This window comes from Sordaria macrospora, chromosome 4, assembly GCF_033870435.1.
Source record: "Sordaria macrospora chromosome 4, complete sequence".
Taxonomy (NCBI): Eukaryota; Fungi; Ascomycota; class Sordariomycetes; order Sordariales; family Sordariaceae; genus Sordaria; species Sordaria macrospora.
The window spans coordinates 1,623,160-1,638,369 of record NC_089374.1 but is presented as its reverse complement, the minus strand read 5'-3'; the positions used below and the strand labels follow the sequence as shown (position 1 = coordinate 1,638,369).

Sequence of the window (15,210 nt, the reverse complement as noted above, 5' to 3'; positions counted from 1 at the left end):
GGAACTCTCCTGGTCTGCTGTTCCCTTACTTCGCTCTGATGGGCCACTCGTTGCTGCTCGGTCAACGTTGCGTGAAAAGTGGTCTTTCGGAAAGGTGGTCAAGGGACCGGAGCTTCCGGGTTTTCTGCCCGAGCGAAACTGCATCCATTTGCCGATGGGCTCGCTCATTTATTGGACACCGATCCACCATATAAATATGTACACCTCGCTTGCTTCCCGCTCACTCCCGCCAGATTCAAAGTGTTGCTGGCCTATTTCCGAGACCGTCGTCAGCGTACTGCACGTATGCCTTGAACTTCAAGTTGATCAAACATCGCGACGGGGAATGTCTAAGCTCTAGTGTATATGATCAAGGCAACTTTGTGCTGCCCATCATATATGGGGGTATTCTGGGGAGTCCTGGCCTCATATTCCACAAGGTTTCCTCTTTATGAATCTACAAATGCCAAGAACTTCCCCTGAAAGCTTGGGCTACATAAACACAGGATAAACATTTGAGGCTCCCGCTCTCGAGTGTGTAAGAGATTTGAACTTGTGCATGTGATGTCCGTGAATCCATTTAGCTACTGTTGGGTATAGGTGCGAACACCGGAGCTTTTTGTGATATATTAATCCTCCATAATACAAAGCGCACCACGGACACTAGGTCTTCTTTTCGTTCTTGCGCAGCTCTGCAATCGAATCATCCAAGACGGCAATCTCTGTCTCAACTCGCAGCAGCTTCTCCTCAAGTATCCTCTCCCAATCTTCGTTAGTGATGCGGGTGATGGGGCTCCATTTCCCGTCAATGACTTTGCGGAACCAACTCTCTGACTGCTCCCTCGACTTGAGCTTGTTTTGAAGAGCCGCACCACCTAGGCCGAGCAATGAAAAGATGATGGCACCCGGTATGACATTTCTCGGTCCGCCTGCGATATTTGTTAGCTATGTTGCTGCTCCTTGCAAGACGCCTGGTCTAACTTACGAAGTAAACCCGCCGTTGCTCCCGAAAATGCGCCGGCACCGCTAGTTGCTATGAGATTGTCTTTTGAGGACAAAATATCGGTGCCTTTCGTCAAAGAATTTGTAGCGAACTGACGAGAGCCTGGAGGAGGTTAATACCATGGCACACATCAGATTTGATATAGAGAAATAGAGGACTACATACCACAGAAAGTGGAACTCAGGACAAACCACTGAATACCAGTTGTAGCCGCATATAACCCAACGGGCGCCGAGCGTATGATACCAGCTGCAGCTCCAGTAAGGAGACCCAGAGTTCCTAACAGACAATGTCAGTTCATCGGCTGTAAAAAATGATTTAGTAACGTTGGGCTCAACACACCAACACCGGCTCCAAGTTTCAATGCAGGACCGAGGACTGGTGTATTCGGCCGTGTGTTAGAAAAGGAAGGAGCCTGGTCGCCCGTCTGTTCTTTGGTCGCATTATCTGAAATAGTTGGCATCTGTGCACTGTTTACATTGTCACCCAACGCCTGGTTGGGGACAGGAGCCACAATTTTCTTCATTTCAGTTAGGGAATGAGGTTACTCGAGTCTGGTTTCTCTTTGAGTCTGATCTGCCGAGTGCTGTGAACCTCGGATGATAGCTTCTAGGCCTGTCAAATGAGTGCGTCAACTACCCAAACAAAGGATTGGGCTTCACCCAGGGCGCATTGGGTACGGTAGGATTGTGTGCTTGGAATATTCGTTACTGAAACCCAGCCTTGAAGTCTCGAATATCAAGGCAGGACGGGAGTTGGAGATTTGACTTTGGAGAAAGGGATCCGGCTCGAGGACGTGAGGGGGAGCAACAAGTGGAAGGCACAGGCCACAGGGCAGCGATAGCGGGGAGCCCAGCATGACGGCCCGCAAAGAGGGGTGCGAGAGAAGGAACCGAAGGTCGGGGCGGGCAAGTCCCAAAAGCGGCACCAGCTGAGGGCTCTCTGCGCACAAGAACACCCACTGAACCCTCTGCTAGCGCGCAGGTTTTCAAGGTCTCGAAGGTTGAAGTCAAGAAGGTGGAGGTGCGTAAGTAGACATGCGCTAAGCTACATACGGACTAGCTCGACCATGACACCGCCCACCCTTACGCACTTTCCCACATTCACCCACCAGCTGCCCACGCAGCCCACCTGCCCACTCAATGCCGAGCAAAAAAATGTTAACCCTCCACTGGATTCCACCTTCTATCAAAAGACGAATTTTTTGTCGACCTGCCCGCAACGCCGAATCCTGAATCCACTTGGGAAATCACGACGGAACCAACGGCGACCCCCCCATCCTCGTCTACCATTCGTCCTTCCCTCCCACTTTGTCGGTACCACAGCTGCGAAGTACTCGGCACTCCTCCTCCTCCTCCATCGCTCTCGGATCACCTCGAGGCCATTACCATCAACCCAGCCGGCCAGACTACTCCTCTCCGGCAAACCACCCCCTCGTCTACGCTTGCGACCATCGACTGTCGCACGTAGGCCTTTCAAAAAACCGCAATCATGGGTGAGCACCACCACCGTCGACGACATCATCATCACCGTCACCGTCACCGTTCCCATGACTCCGTCGACAACTTCAACCCCAACCTACCATACCTCGCGCCCATCCGTGACGCTACGGTCCTACCGTCTTCTCACTGGCGTCACATGCTGATTCGGGTTTGCAACAGCTCCCAAGAAGAAGGAAGTCCAGAAGCTTTCTCTGGGCGAATTTTTGAACGAGCCCTGTGAGTTCACCCCTCCCCCTCTACGCCAAGGCACCAACACGCCTAGCCGGGTGGCATGTCAACTGCGTTCCTGTCGCTTGATGAGATACATGACTGACATGTCGTACAGCTTTCGGCGGCTCCTGGGCTGACGAGGTCGAGGACACCTATGGTAAGTAACGCCTTCTCTCCGTCGTATTGTGATATTACTTTGCTAACATACGTCTAGCCTCCGGCACCCAGCCTCTCCCTCCTGCTGAGCGTCGCGGCCCTTCCACGTATGGTGGTGGCTCTTCCTATGCTGACCGCGGTTCGTCAACCTCCCAACAACTAGTCGGCCCAAACCTGTGTTGACTTTAGAGTTTATGATAGGTTATTCCTCCATCCGCGACAACATCAGCCCGGCCCAGCTTCCTACCCGCCCTCCTTTCACCGCCCATCTCGGCAACCTTTCTTACAATGCGACCGCCGAGACCGTTACCGAGTTCTTTGAGGGCTGCGATGTTGTGAACGTTCGCATCATCGAGGATCGCGAGACCCAACGCCCCAAGGGTTTTGCCTATGCCGAGTTCAAGGATGTCGAGGGTCTCAAGACTGCTTTGACCCGTGATGGAGAGACCTTCGACGGTCGCAGCATCCGCATCAAGATTGCCGATCCCCGTATGTGCCACCTTATTATTGATCTGCCACGTTTGATATTGTATTGACAACCTTACAGCCAAGCAGGGATACGGCGACAGGATGGAGTCCAGTCGCGACCTTCCTACCTGGGAGCGTAAGGGTCCCCTCGCCGACTTGCCCGGACGTGACCGTCCCCAGCGTGACTTTGGCGAGCGCAGAGCCCCCAGAGAGTTTGCCCCTGCCGACGATGGCAAGGTGCGCGACTTCGGCAATTGGGAGAGGCGTGGTCCCCTCCCCCCTCAGGAGCCTACTGAGCAGATCAGAGACTCCTCTCGCTCGCGTCCCCTTGAAGCCCGTGGCGAGTCTTTCCGCAACGACAGGAGGGCTTCCCCCGCTGCTTGGGGCCCTGGTGAGGGTCGTCAAGATACTTCCCATCCTCCCCGCCGCGAGTTTGGCGACCGTCCCGAGCGCGCTCCTACTGCTGCCGAGCAGGACAACCAATGGCGTAGCAAGATGCGCCCTGCCACCGAGTCTCGTGAAGGAAGCGTTCCCAACTCTCCCGCGCCCTCGGCTGCCCTTCCCGTTGGCCGCCCCAAGCTCAACCTCACCAAGAGAACCGTCTCTGAAGCCCCCGAGGCCGGATCGACCCCTTCCGCTGATTCCAAGGCCAGCCCCTTCGGTGCCGCTCGCCCTATCGACACTGCCGCCCGCGAACGCGAGATCGAGGAGAAGCGCCTCCAGGCTCTGAAGGAGAAGAAGGAGGCCGACGAAAAGGCTAAGGAGGAGAAGCGCCTCGCCAAGGAGGCCGCTGCGAAGGCCGAAGCCGAGAAGGCTGAAGCGGATGCTGCGGCGGCGAAGGCTGAGGCTGAGAAGCCCGTTGAGGAGACCCCCGCCCCCGCTGCTGAGGAGGAGGTCAAGTCCCCCGGTGCTGCTCCCGCCAACGGTGAGGCCGATCAGAAGGTCCCCGCCAAGACCCGTGAGCCTCGTGAGCCCCGCGAGGCTCCCAAGACCAGAGCCACCGAGAGCGGTAACTGGCGCTCTGCTCCTAGGGAACCCCGTGCTGGTGCCGCTCCTGGCGGACCTCGCCGCAACGATCGTGCCCCCGCTGATCGTGCTCCTCGCGCTCCTCGTAGCGACTCTGGCCGTGGCCCTCGTGCTAACGGCGGTGCTCCTGCCACCCAGCCCGCCCAGGCTGCCCCGGCTGCCGCCGCTGAGCAGGCCCCCGCTACTCCCGCTGCTGCTGAGGAAGATGATGGCTGGACGACCGTCACTGTCCCCAGCAAGGGCCGTCGTGGCACCAACCGTGCCTACTAATTTGTTCACTAGACGACATCCCGTCAGCTTTTCACGATCGCCGGAAAGCCTCTTCCGAAAAGCATGGTGCATGGCTCATGTTGCCCTGCTCACGTTTTGCCAGCCCCAATGACTTTGAAGAGAAATATTCCACCCTCAAAGGAGTCACAAGCGATCACACGACTCAGTTACCCCTCGCGCGATCTAGTCCCTGCTTTGGATAGGCAATGTCCTCCAATGCAGTAAGAGCATTCTCGCCGCAAATTTACCTGGGTTTTCTTCTACTTTGCTCACAATCTACGTTTGCGCAAATTCGGAAAGGGGTTATAGGTATTACCAAATGGGTGTTATTTTCCATGCCTTTTTCTTCTACATGGGCGCATCATTTTCCTCAAACACGTGGAACGTACGGATACCTATTCTATCTCAGTGATAGAAGGAGGTGGGCGAAGCAAGAATAGAAGGAAGGGCGGAGGGAGGGAAAAGGTTGATGACAAGATGGGGACGCTACAGAATGAGGAGAGGGCAGAAGAGAGGATGTTCGGTGAAGTTGATGCGTGTCTGTCTCCCCAGGCTTATATCCAAGACGGACACGCCACGCCGCGTATTTTTTCAAAATTTGTTTGTTGGTAGAGAAATAAAAGCGGATTTGGTTCATGAAACTTGGGGGCCTTTGCGGAGAGACGATTGATGTTTCTCGGGACAACTGCCATGTAAGGAGGCTGCTATGCTTTGTCGCGATCGAGACTGTGCCCGACTTATTGTTGAGTAATCTAGGTGTCTCAGGCATCTCGTCTGCTGATAGCGCTGCCAAGTCCAATGAATCCCATATGTAATACTCGTTCCTTGAATTTGGGTTCTGTAATCAGCCGTGCGTTTTGGATACGCCTTCGTCGAACATGATGTCAAGTTTGGTCCCGCGCAAAATCCCCAAGTCTAATTAAGGTGACATTCTGCATCGGGCAAAAGTTAAATGTTTCAGCACAGCGCCTAGGATTTCTGTTTACTGATCTCAGGTTGTGTCTCGCCAGTTGGTAGCCGGTTGATTTGGTGTGGCTCATGAGGCGCATGGGGCGGGAGGACGGGAGTAAAGCAGTCAAAATGTCAAAAGAAGGGAAGGGAGCTATTCTGGGCCGCAAGGGGCATGGAGCACCGAGTGGATCGATCCTTCTTCCCTCAGCTCGTTCCACCATGTACCCCTGTCAGACTGTGGGTCGCCCCACACAAGCTTCTTCCGTCATCGAAGCTGTTCGTGAACCCCTCCTCACAATGTAAGGTCCGCCGAGGTCTTCTTAATATAAAGTGTCTCTGTCCTCTCCGATTACCTGAACATTGTTTTCGTACTTCATAGCATTCAGTTCCAAAAAAGCACCAAAACGACCTTCAAAACACACCAATCCGAGATAACTCGTCATCAACTCTATCACAATGGCTTCCTTTCTTGATCTTTCGTCCAACTGGTCTCTCCACTCGGTATGTAGCTACTTTGCCCCTTACCGAGCATGTGAAGAGGACAATATGCCTTGTCTTTGAAACACTTCAGTATCTTCGAGCAGAAACAACACATGTCCAAGAAGATGAAGAAGACCATGATCTCCCACGCAGCAGATCTACTAACACGACTCCATGCTACCAGATCCCCGCGGCCTTCGTGCTCGCCCTCCTCCCCAACTTCTACGCCAGCTTCGCTGCCGGCAAGAACTATGACTTAGCCAAGTAAGTTTCCCGTTTCCGTCCCTCCACCATCTTACCTCCTCTCAGCACCTTATTTTCTTCACCCTCTCAGCCATCCATCCCATTCGATACCCACTTCCTCTTTTCTACAACCCACCCAAATCACCAATGAGCAATCATCAACATCATCACATCACCACAAATCTAACCTTATCTTTTGTACCATAGCCCCCGCAAAACCGAGGAACACCTCGCCAAAGACGCCTCCATCCCCAAGTCTCAAGTAAACCGCATCCTGCGCGCCAAGGCCGCCGCCAACAACGGCCTCGAGACCATTGGGCTCTACGCCGCGGGTGTTGTGGCCGCCAACGCCGCCAAGGTGCCCGTCCAGACGCTAAACACGCTCTCGCTGTTCTACCTCGTCAGCAGGCTGGTGTACAACATTGTCTATGTCTTCCTGCAGGACAACCGCAAGTTTGCGCCTGTGCGCAGCTTGGTGTGGATGGCCGGCCTAGGAACAGTTTTCTCTTTCTTTATCAAGGCCGGGAATGCGCTGTACTAGGATGTCTAGACTGACTCGTGATGGTTGTTGAGTTGGGGGAGATGGTGTAGGTGATGGAGGATGTAACTTGCTTGCTATATAAAATACGAGGTTGGGTAAAAATAGAGCAAACTACACGGTTTTCTCGATTTTATGCTTTCATGGCGTTAGTTATGATCTCTGGGATGAACGGTCTCGGCGAAGTGTCTCTTGAGCATATTGTTCCGCGCTCGAGGTATTGAGCAATGTTCTCCGCCCGGATGGACTTCGAAGATAGTGTTGGATCAACAGCATGAAACGCCTGCGAGTTCAAGATAAACATTACCATCGCATGAATACCACAGTCATAGTCTAGAGCCTTCACCCAACAAAAGAGTTCGTGATCTCTTCACTTAAAATGATAAATAAATAACACAAGAAGTTCCAAAAGTTTTCTTAAACCACCCACTTGACCCCCATCCCTAACCTGGTCCCCTCTTCATCACGGCTTCCTCCTTCTCCTGATCCTTCAACCAGATGTTCCAAGCACATTTAAGACCAAGACGTGTTGTTCTTCAAAGTTTGTGTGGACCACACTTTCGGATGAAATTGAGTTTACAAAATTCGCCTTCCCCGGGCCGTCCCCTCCCCCCCTCCCTTGCGCAGTTAGTTAGTTTCTCCAACCCGTTTCCCCGTTTCCCATGCCGCCCGCGAATTAAATAGGAAAGATACACAAAATAGGCAACGGTAACTGGCTTACCATCCTCATATACAGGCAATTCTTTGGGTTGTTGTGTATAGAAGGCTGGAGTTCCATGTTAATGGTTGCCTTTCCACTCGCTCCTCACGGCTGTCAAGCCGTCTGCCCATTACACTGAATCGTTGAGCCTCGACTCAGCTTTCCCGTTCTCCTCATGGACATTTGCCACTCGACCAACGGACCCTCAGTTATGCTAGGGCTTCTTTCACAGCACAATCCTCCGCCACGATATGCAAAAGCTGTGCAACCCAGACAGACACCCTGACAGTTCGGTTCGAATAGTGGACAGGTTCGGATAAACTGCCCAATTTAACGCCGTCACAGTATCACCATCTACCTGTTATTGACTTATATGATACCTCCCGGTGGATCATACCCGGTCGTCGTCCCACGAGCCGCAGCCGATAGTCCTGCGCTCCCAGGTTGTTCCTCAGCTGGAGCGTTGTTTGTCTTCCTGAGCATAAACATGGGCTTCTTCCCTTCCTTGTCCAGTTGCTTGAACAATATGAGAGGCTTCTCGTCCAGTCCAAGACACCGTTCTTGGTCGCCATATACGATATACAGAGCGTACTGATCCCATGGAGCGTTGATTTGGTACTTTTTGAGCGCCGCTGGAAGAACCTTGTAGCAAGGGTCATCCATACTGACCCTAAACGACTTGAAGATCTCAACGGATGCGTTGCTCGCGGAACCAGGGGTATCAGGTGCCGGCGTCTGTCCTCTACGGGGAGCGGACACAGGCCCTTTGTCTTGAGAACCGTAGTGATCGTTATCGCCAAACGTGGATCGGCTCGATGATGGGGGTTGGTTATCACCGCGGTAAGATCTCGGATCAAGAGTAGTGCCTGACATGTTGTTGGTGGGTGGTGAGGTAGGTGATGGCATGTTCGGTGACGGATAACCACCGGATGTAGTGTTCGCACTAGACCCGTTCATGGCGCCAAGATGAGTCGACGACAGCATACCTCTACTAGTTGCAGAAGAGTCATATGCCGGGCCGTGGGAAGTCTGAAGGTGAGATGGGGAGACTGCTTTCGGCGTTGTCCCAAGCATGATTCTTTTGGTGGAATATTGCCGACTTAGCCCGGCACTCGGCTGGCCACCCGTCGCCGAGGCTGGAGCCGGCGGTGACAGAGTTGATTCGTATGACGGTCCGCTCGGTAGCGGTTGCTGAGCATCCTTGGCGAGCCGCAACGCCGGTAGCATATCTTCCCGTAACCTCCTAAAGTCTTCGGTTAACCGGCGCAGGTCTTGCTCAAAGAGGCTCATGCGCTCGTCTCTCAGACGCAACTGCTCAGCAAGGTGCTTAATATCGTTGAGCGTGGCATTTGCGGATAGCGCTTCGGTTGCGGCGGCTTCAGGGTTCAGCTTGTTAGCACGCGAGAACTGCACGAGGTAAAGGGGCGCGACACGTACTAAGAGGCATGTAGTGGTCGTCCTCGATGGGAACATCTTGAGCCTTCTTCACATCATAGACGGATTTCAGGATCATCAAGCGGTGGCCAACACTAGTAATGCCCATCGACTTGAGATCATCATGTTGTAACGCGACCAGGGCCTCTCCCACAATTTCGTTTTCTGCGCGTAGAGTTAGCGGAAGTCAGAGCCATACGCAACCATTTGCTCAGGTTATGGGAACGGACCTATAAATCTATCCGCGTATTGCTGTAGCCCAATCGAGGCAATGAAGTCGGCGCAGTCGTCGGCAGACCAGTCGGAAATCAAGGTTTCTATGTGTCTATCTGCACTATTTCGGTAGCCGTAGGTTGTAGGGGTGTGTTCGGCCGAGGGGGGGCCAGAGTCGATGGGTGAGTGTTCGACGTCGGTGTGATCGATAGGGGAGCTTCCATGAATATCGCGCTCGTACTCGTCGTCGGCGTCCGACTCAGCGTACGCGGTGCCCGAGTCGAAGTTCATGTTCGCGAATTGCCGGGCCTCCACAGCCGGGGCTGCGGCGGCAGGAGACAGAAAACGCTGAAGTCGTTCTTTATGGGAGGCTCGAGGACGGAGAGGCGGGAATCAGCGATGGGCGCTGCGTCGTCCGGATCGACATGCGGGGGAAACAGAAGAGCGGAGGAGCCCTGCTGGTATGGACAAACGAAGAGGAGCGCCTCGATTCCCAGCGACTGGAAGCGCAATGAGCGGTTCCGCGACGAGTAGGATGGAGGAGGAGGCGCGAGTGGGCGGGTAGAGCTGCCACTAGGCCAACAGCGGTGGGCTTTCCAAGCTTGGCTGGCAGGTTGCAGTAAAAAAGACGTTGGCCGGATCGTGCAACAAGCAGCGGGCAATGTTTGGCGAGAATTACGGCGCTGGGAGCAACAGCAAGTGTCGGGTACGAGAAGCGGGAGGCGGGTTTGGATCGAGTCTGATTGACAAGCAACTTGTCGTCTCGTCGGTCGGTCAGGGTCCTGTGTCGTGAAGTGTGATGAAATCGGCCGGATGGAGTCCGGCTAGACCTTGGGAGAGGTAGTAAATGAATGACAAACACCTCCCGCTAGACAATGGACTAGGGAGAGAAGACCGGCCGGTGGTGACAGTGGGATGTGGACAGTGCAACTCTCTTGAATAGTTCAATGTCCTTGTCGCGGTGGTGGAGTTGGATCGATTGTTGTGGATGTTTTGGTCCAAACATGCAAATGTTGAATTGAGTGCAGCGATTGAATGCTGTTGCTGTGTGGTGCCTGCGCGGGTGCGTGGTGCGTTCAGTGGTGCAGTGTGTTGGAGATCACGAACTTGCTCTTCTGCCACTGTCTACCTCTAGAAGTATCCTTCCCATTCCCGCACCGTCTGGGCATCACAGTCAAGACCGGGCGCGCTATGGTAGATATTGATTCCACTTGCGGGCGGGCGTCTCTCCCACACAACAGGGGCACTTCCACTTGTGAGGTTCTTCGGGCGGCAGGTGCTTTCCTTTTGGTGTTAGAGGTGTGCAGTGCCTGTGCGTAGCAACAGCACTTCAGGTGCAGTGGCCCATTGCCCGCCCGCAGCTGCTAGCCGCTCGCCTGTCCCAGTTCTTGCCCAGCTCGTGGCCAGTCAGGCAGGTGGTCGCAACGTGTCTGGCGGGTGGCCGATCGAGTGGCACCCCATTTATTGCCCAAACCGTTACTAGCGCCCAAAGTTGGTCAAATCGTTCACAAGTTGCTTTCAGTCGGCGGTCTTTTCAGTCTTTTGGTTGGCTTTTGGGCATTGTGCGCCGCCCGGTCGTTGACCCAAAACCTCAAGGTACAAAGGTACACTATCTATGGGAATGTTGAGGTGTTGATGGTGCACTGTGCTGCAGCTTTTGGGTTCTGTCCGGATATTGCTCCGTACTGGACGTTTCTCAGAGAGGTACCTTATGAGCTTACCTCCAGTGCGTGTGCCCCACTCCTTTTCTCCAACCTCAAATCTCGAATCTTGTTTGGTGATGAGTTACTCTCCCGGCTTTGCCTTGCAGTTGCAGTGGTCGAGGTTACCATGCCGGACGCTGTAAGTGTAGACTACCAGACGACGGGAAGCTTCTGTCGGGCGTGTACCTACCTACGCAGTAATGTTCCTGTCAGGGGCACAGCTGGAGTCTTTCAGTCCGCCATTTTTCAAGTGGTGGTGACGTGGGCAGGCTGGCTTGGATGGAGCGACGGGGGCATTGAAGCTGGGAATACCATCCCATAAACCCCATTACGGGAGGAGTCCGAAAGGGAAAGGCGATTTTGCTACTGCATCAGCTTGTGGGCTCTTTTTTCATTTGTCCACATGGAGTATCATTGAATAAAATCTTCCCTTTCCCCTTTATCAGGCACATACCAACAATAATATCACTCGGTCGGCATTTCCGTTCTTCATCTTTGGTTTTTCCAGGTGCGTATATCGCTCAAGACATAAAACCTTACTTCCAAGTCTTCTTGTTCTTCTTTCCCCGCTCGGCGTATATCAAAAACTTGATTTTACAAAGCTTGGGAGCTTTGCCCAGCTGGTTTACAAGCGACGACAAATCTGCTTGGAGAGTCCTATTCGAATGAATCATGACCCGGAAATTCGACCAGAACGATCCCACCCTTTCTGTCGTAGTCGGGCTGCCAATATCCGTTAACTTAATACACTATAGCTCTCCATGAGCCGAACACAACGTTGTATGGCATGACGATTAACAGCGGTGGTGGTGGGATATTATATTCCCATGTTGCCCGTCCTTTCTGTGTCTTGCTCATCAATATCTTCCGGTGGGATTCTGCCCGAACCATGACGTTGCGGCCTGAGCAATATTGTCAAGACTACGCAAGTTGAAGGCCAGAATGAATTTCACGATGGGAATGACGGCTAAATTATCAAGTCTTTGATCCTTCAAAGGAGGAGAGCCTAACTCAATGAACAGACTGATTACTGATCGAGAAGCTCCCATCCTCCGGGATGCAGACCGTTACTGTCAACTATTTATCCCAACTACGTAACCCTTCAAAGTTTTTAAAAGACAGAACCGCATTCATCCCGTGTCACTACGCTACCGCTACGGTGCGCTACCCGCCTCAGTGGTTGCGGGCTCACAGGCCGGGGAAGCGTGGGAAGATAAGCAAAAGCACGCAAGGGAACGTGCGGGACGGGTAGGTAGGTTCAAGGGATATAGGATGGACATGGCAATGAGAGATGGTATGAATAGATGTGGGGGGTTTCCTTTTAGTACACGCTCCCCAGTTGACGCAAAAAGAAAGCTTTCTTGGTAGTACAATATATGCCCAAGGAATCTTGACCTGTCCCTTCTCCCCTGGGCTTCTTCCTACGTTATTCTGAGAGGTACAACAGGGTTGCGAATGGCTTCACCTCCTCAAGGGCTCAACTCCTCCATTCGTATGCAGACAAGCTTGGGAGCATGAGGCTGTTTACGTAGGCCATTCGGACATAGGTAAGGATGAACACTATACCAGCCTCCATGAAAGCCATCGCATCCTTGTGCATATCATGAAACAGTCCGGTTACTGGCATGAAGCTTTGATCAGACGTTCCATTGCTTAGAGAGTCGGCAAGCCCAGCTGCTTCACCTCTTTTGTCGCATCCACGTTTCTGGTTGACCCTGAGGCCTGGCTCACCCGGAGCGTGTCTTTGCCAGTACATGGCAACAGTTGTGCGTTCCGTAAATAGATAGGCATCGTTGTCTGATATTGGTTCTCGTCATAATATTTAGTTTAGTCGCTGAAGCGATTCGTGAACGAACGTCATCACATTCGGAAACTGGTTATCCACAAAATCTGCCTTCATTATGCTATAATGATATCGAATTCCCCGCAGCTAGATCCACGCTCAACGCAACAGCTCGTTGTCTTAATGTATGAAAGATGCTACAGTACGCCAACCAACTCCTTACACATGTGATATTGCAAATATGAACCAGCTCCCATATGCTCATAACAAACCTCATATCCACACCCCTTTGAGCTGCCTACCAAATCGCACTCTTCTTCTTCGCAATCTTCCTATTTCTTTCCTCTCTGTCCCTTTCCCTCTCCCTCCCCGTCGCACTTGAGCTCCCAGTCCCACCACCAGACAAACCGACCGAACTCTGGCTATAACCATACCTCCCACTGCCATTTTGATCTGCCGACAAGTACGCCGCACCACTACTGCGCCTCCTCGACGAACTACCGGGCCCTGGAGTTCCGGAACCACGGTCAAGAGCTGGCACCACTACACCGTTCCACACTTTGTTCAGCTTATCACAGTGGAACGGCCCTGGCCTGCTGCTGCTGCTAATACTACCGCTCACATTGTGATGCCCCAATGGACCAGCACTAAGGGGCCGCGGAGGCAGAGAGGGAGCGGCTCCCCAAATTGTGGTTGGCGACAGCTGGCCCTGACTTGGCTGTTGGAAAAGATGGGGAGGAGGTTGTGTGTTTTGGAAGGTTTGCCGTGGCGGGAGGGCAGGGCTACTGAAAGTGCCTGTGTTCTGAGGAGCTGGAGGGGAGTGGATGATTGATGGGAGTTCCTGCCCTTCCATTCCGTACTCTCTGCGCAACCGTTCCGTTTCGACCGCTATCTCTGCTTCTCTTCGTTGACGTTCGCGTTGTTCTTCTTCTTCGAGCATCCTCTTGATACGCTGTTGCTCTTCTTGTTCACGTCTCTCTCGCTCTTGTCTTTCCCTCTTTTGTCGCTCGTGCTCCTCGCGCTCAACCATTGCTTTCAACCGTTGCGTTTCAGCATCGATATCTGCCTTTGATGACCCAGCTTTCGCCACACTTGAAGCAGTGACCGGTATAGTATCTGGATGACGGATCGCGTTCGCAGCCACGAACGATGCTGCCGCCCCTGATGGACCACCATTGGTCACCACGGCACCAGACATGATGGGAATTCCTGGTGGCGCGCTGGTAGGCTTCGAGTTCTTCCTCCTGCTCGCAACTCCAACGGGAGATCCCCCTCCTCCAACATTGAACACATCGGCTTTTGGAGACAGATATAAGTCCTTGATCACCTCGGCTCCCAGCAACAGTACCAGCTCCAACCCCTTCCGATCCTCCACCTCCACCCGGTGCAGATTCGGCTGGTAGATGGTGACCACACTCTCCCCATCCTTGCGCGTGGTAGTCTTAAACATTGCAATCGTGATATCCGGCTCCTTATTTCTCCTCCCTTCCAAGTTCTTTCCGCACATATACAACGTCATATCCTTGCTCAGCTTGCTGTCCTTCTTCCACCTGAACATGACCCTCGGCATCAGGTCCGGCGGCGGCAGTCCTCCGTTCTCCCTGTCCAGCTCGCTGGCCGAAGGCTGCTTGAACGTCTGGACCGGAAGTTCAAACTCCCAGGAGTCGGTCTTGTTCCACGTGCCTGGAACCATCTTGATTGCGACGGTCGAGTCTGGGTTGTACAGCTGGATGGCAAAGGTCTCCGGGACCAGCGCCGTCGCGGGGGCAGGTGGGGCGCCGTTCAGCGCCTGGGCGCGCATCTCGGCGCCAGAGACGGCGGGTTGTGACCATTCTGGCGTGACGAGGACTTCGGCGTAGATGACGTCGGCGTTCAAGGGCCCGCAGAGGGCGGCGGCATACTTGTTGCGCGAGGCCGGAAGGGCCGGGTCAGCCCGTCGGAGGATGTACTCGGGAGTGGGGTCGGCGCCATTTTGCGTGAAGAAGAGGATGGAAGAGAGCGGTTTGTCCGGAGAAGGGCGCGAGCGGAAGGTGGGAAAGTTTTCGTCGAGCATCGCCGATCGGAGGGGAAATGGTAAGTCTGAGGTGTCTCGGGCACTGGCTTATACAGATCCCTGCTGAAAAGCAAGGTATCAATCTCTTAGACACGGTATTGCGATTTGGTTCACTCGGTGGGTGAAACTGCTCCTCGAGGTATCGACAGGTGAAATCTGACAAGTTTCTTGGAGTGATGTAATCCTGACAGACGTAGGGAGTGTGTTTGGACTGATCCTCGTGTTCAAGGTTAAGTAGCTTCCGGTTCGTTGTCGAGGAAGGATGAACTGAAGACCGCCTACATTCGACCTTCAGAGTGTTGGCAAGAGAAGGAAGAATGGATAAACGAAAGTAGGAGAAGTCCAGAAGATCAGATGGAAGCCCAAGATGAAGCCCCGCCGCCCCCTGCCATTCCCTGAATCCGCCCTGATGACCAGGCGCCAAGTGGAATCCCATCCAGGCCACGGGCTCCATGTTTACAAGGAAGTGGGCAGGAACCCCGCGCTCCACTCCCCGGC

The 15,210-nt window shown here is 53.6% G+C and overlaps 5 protein-coding genes across 5 annotated transcripts; 2 read left to right on the top strand and 3 right to left on the bottom strand.

Moving 5' to 3' along the window:
• Positions 1–322: 322 nt before the first annotated feature.
• SMAC4_01894 (uncharacterized protein) lies at positions 323–2,006 on the bottom strand. The gene is made up of 4 exons (XM_066089669.1): positions 1,325–2,006; positions 1,148–1,261; positions 965–1,084; positions 323–908 (listed from the first exon to the last, which is right to left on the bottom strand). Exons 1-4 carry the CDS (start codon positions 1,506–1,508, stop codon positions 643–645), a joined length of 684 nt encoding a protein of 227 aa, XP_065946780.1. The 5' UTR covers positions 1,509–2,006; the 3' UTR covers positions 323–642.
• A 144-nt stretch (positions 2,007–2,150) lies between these two features.
• SMAC4_01892 (uncharacterized protein) lies at positions 2,151–5,254 on the top strand. The gene is made up of 6 exons (XM_066089668.1): positions 2,151–2,477; positions 2,644–2,700; positions 2,810–2,851; positions 2,909–2,989; positions 3,052–3,339; positions 3,398–5,254. The coding sequence occupies exons 1-6, from the start codon at positions 2,474–2,476 to the stop codon at positions 4,612–4,614; spliced, it is 1,689 nt and encodes a 562-aa protein (XP_065946779.1). The 5' UTR covers positions 2,151–2,473; the 3' UTR covers positions 4,615–5,254.
• Positions 5,255–5,942: 688 nt separating this feature from the next.
• SMAC4_01891 (uncharacterized protein) lies at positions 5,943–7,238 on the top strand. The gene is made up of 3 exons (XM_003348820.2): positions 5,943–6,066; positions 6,230–6,309; positions 6,496–7,238. The coding sequence occupies exons 1-3, from the start codon at positions 6,022–6,024 to the stop codon at positions 6,827–6,829; spliced, it is 459 nt and encodes a 152-aa protein (XP_003348868.1). The 5' UTR covers positions 5,943–6,021; the 3' UTR covers positions 6,830–7,238.
• A 202-nt stretch (positions 7,239–7,440) lies between these two features.
• On the bottom strand, positions 7,441–10,604 carry SMAC4_01890 (uncharacterized protein). Its single transcript, XM_066089667.1, has 3 exons — positions 9,191–10,604; positions 8,964–9,125; positions 7,441–8,902 (listed from the first exon to the last, which is right to left on the bottom strand). Exons 1-3 carry the CDS (start codon positions 9,462–9,464, stop codon positions 7,896–7,898), a joined length of 1,443 nt encoding a protein of 480 aa, XP_065946778.1. The 5' UTR covers positions 9,465–10,604; the 3' UTR covers positions 7,441–7,895.
• Positions 10,605–12,759: 2,155 nt separating this feature from the next.
• SMAC4_01889 (uncharacterized protein) lies at positions 12,760–14,712 on the bottom strand (the record flags this gene model as incomplete). Its single annotated transcript, XM_003348818.2, has 1 exon — positions 12,760–14,712. One exon carries the CDS (start codon positions 14,710–14,712, stop codon positions 12,958–12,960), a length of 1,755 nt encoding a protein of 584 aa, XP_003348866.1. The 3' UTR covers positions 12,760–12,957.
• Positions 14,713–15,210: the final 498 nt, after the last annotated feature.

What these genes read in the sequence shown, in the direction of transcription:
- SMAC4_01892 (XM_066089668.1), top strand. An exon ending in CTCTTCCTATGCTGACCGCG is followed by an intron (nt 2,990 to 3,051) that starts GTTCGTCAACCT and finishes AGTTTATGATAG; the next exon opens with GTTATTCCTCCATCCGCGAC. An exon ending in CATCAAGATTGCCGATCCCC is followed by an intron (nt 3,340 to 3,397) that starts GTATGTGCCACC and finishes ACAACCTTACAG; the next exon opens with CCAAGCAGGGATACGGCGAC.
- SMAC4_01891 (XM_003348820.2), top strand. Translation starts at nt 6,022, where the DNA reads ATGGCTTCCTTTCTTGATCTTTCGTCCAACTGGTCTCTCCACTCG. An exon ending in CCAACTGGTCTCTCCACTCG is followed by an intron (nt 6,067 to 6,229) that starts GTATGTAGCTAC and finishes CCATGCTACCAG; the next exon opens with ATCCCCGCGGCCTTCGTGCT. An exon ending in AAGAACTATGACTTAGCCAA is followed by an intron (nt 6,310 to 6,495) that starts GTAAGTTTCCCG and finishes TTTGTACCATAG; the next exon opens with CCCCCGCAAAACCGAGGAAC.
- SMAC4_01894 (XM_066089669.1), bottom strand. Translation starts at nt 1,508, where the DNA reads ATGAAGAAAATTGTGGCTCCTGTCCCCAACCAGGCGTTGGGTGACAAT. An exon ending in GAAACTTGGAGCCGGTGTTG is followed by an intron (nt 1,262 to 1,324) that starts GTGTGTTGAGCC and finishes ATTGTCTGTTAG; the next exon opens with GAACTCTGGGTCTCCTTACT. An exon ending in AGCAACGGCGGGTTTACTTC is followed by an intron (nt 909 to 964) that starts GTAAGTTAGACC and finishes CAAATATCGCAG; the next exon opens with GCGGACCGAGAAATGTCATA.
- SMAC4_01890 (XM_066089667.1), bottom strand. Translation starts at nt 9,464, where the DNA reads ATGAACTTCGACTCGGGCACCGCGTACGCTGAGTCGGACGCCGACGAC. An exon ending in ATACGCGGATAGATTTATAG is followed by an intron (nt 9,126 to 9,190) that starts GTCCGTTCCCAT and finishes CTCTACGCGCAG; the next exon opens with AAAACGAAATTGTGGGAGAG. An exon ending in CGACCACTACATGCCTCTTA is followed by an intron (nt 8,903 to 8,963) that starts GTACGTGTCGCG and finishes TGAACCCTGAAG; the next exon opens with CCGCCGCAACCGAAGCGCTA.